Here is a 4524-nt window from a genome sequence, read left to right as displayed (position 1 = left end):
TTTTACAAATTTGGCCAACTCTGGCAGCAAATCCACAAGATATTGTTTCTGCTGTAGTAAACGAACGACCTTATCAAAATTTGTAATTTCAAAATTATTGTAGGGGCGCTGCAGCAATAAAAATTATTAGTGGGCCAAAAAGTGCTCTGCCCTCACAAATTCGGCGCCTATAGTTGAATGTTTAATAATTAATTTAAAATTATATTGAAGAAACTTCTTTAATAAAAAGCTGTTTAATAATTAAACAAAATGTTGAAAGTTACCGAATCTTTTTATATGTAAAAATGATAATTCGGAAGTATATGATGAACGTAATTAGCAAGAAATAAATGGCCCGGAATTTGTGTTAAAGGAACAACATTGATTAATAACATACTCATCAAATTCGGGCGATACAGAAATAATATATACTTAACATATATAATAATATAAAATATTACATAAACATTTTAAGTCGGTAATATTATTAGTTTAATATTGAGACGTTTTAATAAACATACGGACTCACCTGATAAACTTATCAAATTTCGTTTGGATAGCTACTTCATCCTCGTTTCTAGGTTTATGTGGTGCTTTCAACAATGATCTCACTACGTCGATGATCGCATTTCGACGTATCACCACGAAAGTCGCTTTACAACAAACGTTAACCATAGACAAGAACAATAGTGTATTAGCGGTAAAATCATCGATATTGTCGACAACAAGTACTATATCCATAAATTGAGTTAACACCATAAAGTATTCCGAAGATATTACACCGCAGGTAAATATACTATACAGCAGCTTAGCACCATTCGATGACCATTCAATAGGTCGCCATATACCACAAAATGTATGTATTAAAAAATTTAAAGAAAGTATTTGCATATTTGTATCTCTTTCTTTCCAAACAACTTATTGACGTATTTCACAAAAGTATAGCCTCTTTCTACATGTAAAGTATCTAAAAAAACGTAGTTTACAGAATTGCAAAAAGTATCTTTTTTTAAATAATTAATTAAATGTTCAGTGTAAGGCAATAGTAAGAAAAATTATATTTAATGCAAAAGGTAAAATAAAGTTGTATAAATAGATTACGTGTGAAGTATTAAATTCCACAACCTGATTTAAATTGGAAACACTAAATACGTGATCCGATTAAGAAAGATTTTATACATTTAATGTACAGATCGCATCCAATGCTATCGCGGATTAAAAACTGGACAACCTTATTTAAACGTAATGCAATATATGATTTGTGAGAATATAACCAGAAAGCAATATATTTATAAGCGTTATGCAATATATTTATAATAACACACCTTATTTCGGAATATCGGTTCCTCAGTATTGTGGTTAATAATACAACAGAATTATAAAACAAATAGACTAATACAATATGTTATTTTATTATCGTAATGGTCAATAAATTTCACTTAAGTGTAACCAAGCACGTTTTGCAACAGACTGTGTATAGTTTTACCCTCTTCAGCATCTTGTCAACCCTACTACAATTACCGCCATTAAAAAATCGACATGAGGTCATTTAATCATTTATTATGGAGTGCACGCTCTTTTCCGTTTATGCGAATACTACAATTGTAAAAGTTTTTCTACTTGCTGTCATCGAGGGAAGTCGTCCTTTATATTCACGCACGTTGTTATATTTCAGTTGAATCAATTATTTGTATACCTCTTGTCCATCGGAACTACGAAGAATATCGTATCGTCCGCAAAGTTTCCCGTTTTATATTACATAAAAATACCAGACGATCGTATAAAGAATGTGATGTATAATACTATATACTCAATGTCAGAGCATATTTTTCAAGTTGCTTGTATACTATGAGGTATAACGAGTGTACAGGAAAACGACAATCTATTAATTCTATACTCAATACATCACATGTAGCATATAGCCTAAGAAATTATTATTTTCTGACTTTAATGCTAGAACCGAAATTAGTGCTGCTTGTACGTCAGATAAAAACGTGCATGATATTACAGTGTAAAATGTCTACGTGCAATATTCACGCGTTAATATTTTTAAAATCAAAATAAAAGTAAGGTTGAAAAAAATACGCAAACATAAATTTCCAGGTTTAGAAACATGCATTTCATTACACTATGTAAAATATTTGTATTCAATTTGCGTGCATTGACGCCATTATTCCTGGACTCGTAATAGAGAGTAATATTGAAACAAATATCTAAACAGAAACTTTCAGATTTATTAATTAATTTATGAAAGAAAACTACATAATAATTATGCCCAATTACACGTTTGGTTCTTTATACCTTACTATGTAAGCACATTAAATGCCGAGTATGACGCTTTCAAGATCTGAAAGGAAAATTAGAGAAATAAAATAGAAAGCAGTGCAGTTATAAAAATTTTGACTTGTACGTTTTCCGACATGCACCACAAATGTGCAGTCATTGATATAATTTCGCGCACAAGTATTTACTTTGTTATTAAAATATTTATCACAACAAGATTACTAACATTGCCGTAAGATTCAAGAGAAAGGGTTACCAAAAAGCTGCTTGTGAACGTTATAGGAATTGTGGTTCGCATCATGATTAACAGCAAGTCCTTTTGTTCGTTAACTGGTATTAATGGCCAGTTCGTGCAATATATAGCGTCTCCTACACTTGTACTCTGACAACACAATATAATTAAATTTAACATTTCGTAATAATACTGACTAATTATCAATATCTTTTAACATTACAAGCATTACATATATCTATATGCGTAAAAACTTTATATACGCATACAGGTCTATTGATTATTTTCAAATATGCTTGTTCTATAAAACGCTAAATTATACTTCAAAATCTTGTAAAAAAATGAGTTATAACAGTAAAGCACTTGCAAGTTCCCATTTCTTAACTAAGGTACATCATTTTGATATGGATTGTAGACTATATCAATTGTTACCTTAAGAATGACTTCGTTTGCAGACCAACAATAAACGAAGATTTGTACAAACATGACAATGGTATATCCCAAAAAATTCGCTAATGCAAACAGTTCATTAATATACATTGTCAAGTAATAAATGCATGTACATAATACCACTATGCTTTCAAAGAATTGAAAGAAGATCACTTGGTTGTATATAATATTTACCGTTTTAGCGTATCTATAATCGTTTCACGTTAGTTCTTCATATACTGCATATGAGTAAAGCAATTACACTTTCCATATATAATTTTATAACATGATTTGTACAAATCCAAAAATTGTAAAAAAAAAATGTTAGAATGTATCATTTATTAAAACAAAATCTACTTAAACTTAATTCTATGCGAGCATTTAGATCTAATTTTTAATTTATGTCTCACACAATTAATCGCAGAATGTCCGTACAATAAAATCACGCTGAAATGCATGCTCCGTTCTCTTAACAATTGTATGTTAGTATTATTGTATGTTAGTATATGTAGTTCTATTAACAATTGTATATATAATAACGTTAGTTATATATGATCCTTTTACTTTCAACACCTTTTCGTCATAAATATTGAATATTATATCGTTATAGACAATAGCGATTTTCAAATACAGAAATTAATTCAAATACGCAGACCCTCAATCGCGCACGCACGTATAAATAGGCCTTTGAATATAAACATGCATATAAACATAACTCACTTGTAAATGATGAGATGATGACGTACGATTTCCGATATCTCCACTTCGTCCTTATTCGACATCGAAGGTTTACGTCCCTGATCTCGAACTGTTTTATTAATTATTAATTTGTGAAGACGACTTTCGAAAATTTCAAGCTGAGCACACGTTTGCAAAAACAATCCTAAGATTAGAGTATCCATGCCGACATCTGTGAAAGCGGCGAAAAGTGTAGTTATGATTTGATGAATAGATATAAACCAAAACACCACAGGTATATTGGAATCCCATGGGATCCATACTCGATTAGGAAAATGACCATGCATAACTTTTAATATTGATCCCATAGTGATGCCTGTAATGGAACTCGTCATTATAAGAGCGTATGTTATCGTGAACGTTCTGCAAACATAGAATCGAGATTAAATTGTATAAACGCACAAATTATTTGTACTTAGAATTTACAGAAATTTATAATTAAAAAATTTTAATACTAATTTGTAAGTTCTATATGTGTTGTATGCAGTGGCGCCAACTTGGGAAGAATATTGGGAGGGTGGAGGCAAGATGCGTAAAATTCTTATTTAAAAATGATAATTTGAAACTATATGATGAATGTAATTAGCAAGAAATAAGCAGTCCGGAATTTGTGTTAATGGAACAACATTGATCAATACCATACTGATCAAATTCGAGCGATACAGAAATAATATATGCTTAACATATATAATAATATAATAATTTATAATAATATATGTTTATTACATAAACATTTTAAGTTGGTAATATTAATAGTTTAATATTGGGACGTTTTAATAAACATACGAACTTACCTGATAAACCTATCAAATTTCATTTGGATAGCTACTTCATCCTCGTTTCGAGGTTTATGTGGTGCTTTC

General features: G+C 30.2%; 1 protein-coding gene across 1 annotated transcript; it reads right to left on the bottom strand.

The window, feature by feature from the left end:
• Positions 1–2248: 2248 nt before the first annotated feature.
• Positions 2249–4518, bottom strand: LOC112463677 (odorant receptor Or2-like). The gene is made up of 6 exons (XM_025030179.1): positions 4456–4518; positions 3951–4024; positions 3644–3833; positions 2927–3131; positions 2489–2644; positions 2249–2326 (listed from the first exon to the last, which is right to left on the bottom strand). Exons 1-6 carry the CDS (start codon positions 4476–4478, stop codon positions 2285–2287), a joined length of 690 nt encoding a protein of 229 aa, XP_024885947.1. The 5' UTR covers positions 4479–4518; the 3' UTR covers positions 2249–2284.
• Between the last annotated feature and the right edge of the window lie 6 nt (positions 4519–4524).

This window comes from Temnothorax curvispinosus, unplaced genomic scaffold (assembly GCF_003070985.1).
Source record: "Temnothorax curvispinosus isolate PA1 unplaced genomic scaffold, ASM307098v1 QBEX01013546.1, whole genome shotgun sequence".
In the NCBI taxonomy this organism is placed as follows: domain Eukaryota; kingdom Metazoa; phylum Arthropoda; class Insecta; order Hymenoptera; family Formicidae; genus Temnothorax; species Temnothorax curvispinosus.
The sequence above is the reverse complement of the archived record's forward strand: the minus strand, read 5'-3'. Positions and strand labels throughout refer to the sequence as shown.

Coding starts and splice junctions, on each gene's coding strand:
- LOC112463677 (XM_025030179.1), bottom strand. CDS start 4,478: ATGAAATTTGATAGGTTTATCAG. Junction 3,132..3,643: donor CATCATCTCATCATTTACAA/GTGAGTTATGTT, acceptor AAACGATTATAG/ATACGCTAAAACGGTAAATA. Junction 2,327..2,488: donor CTCTTGAATCTTACGGCAAT/GTTAGTAATCTT, acceptor TTTTCCTTTCAG/ATCTTGAAAGCGTCATACTC.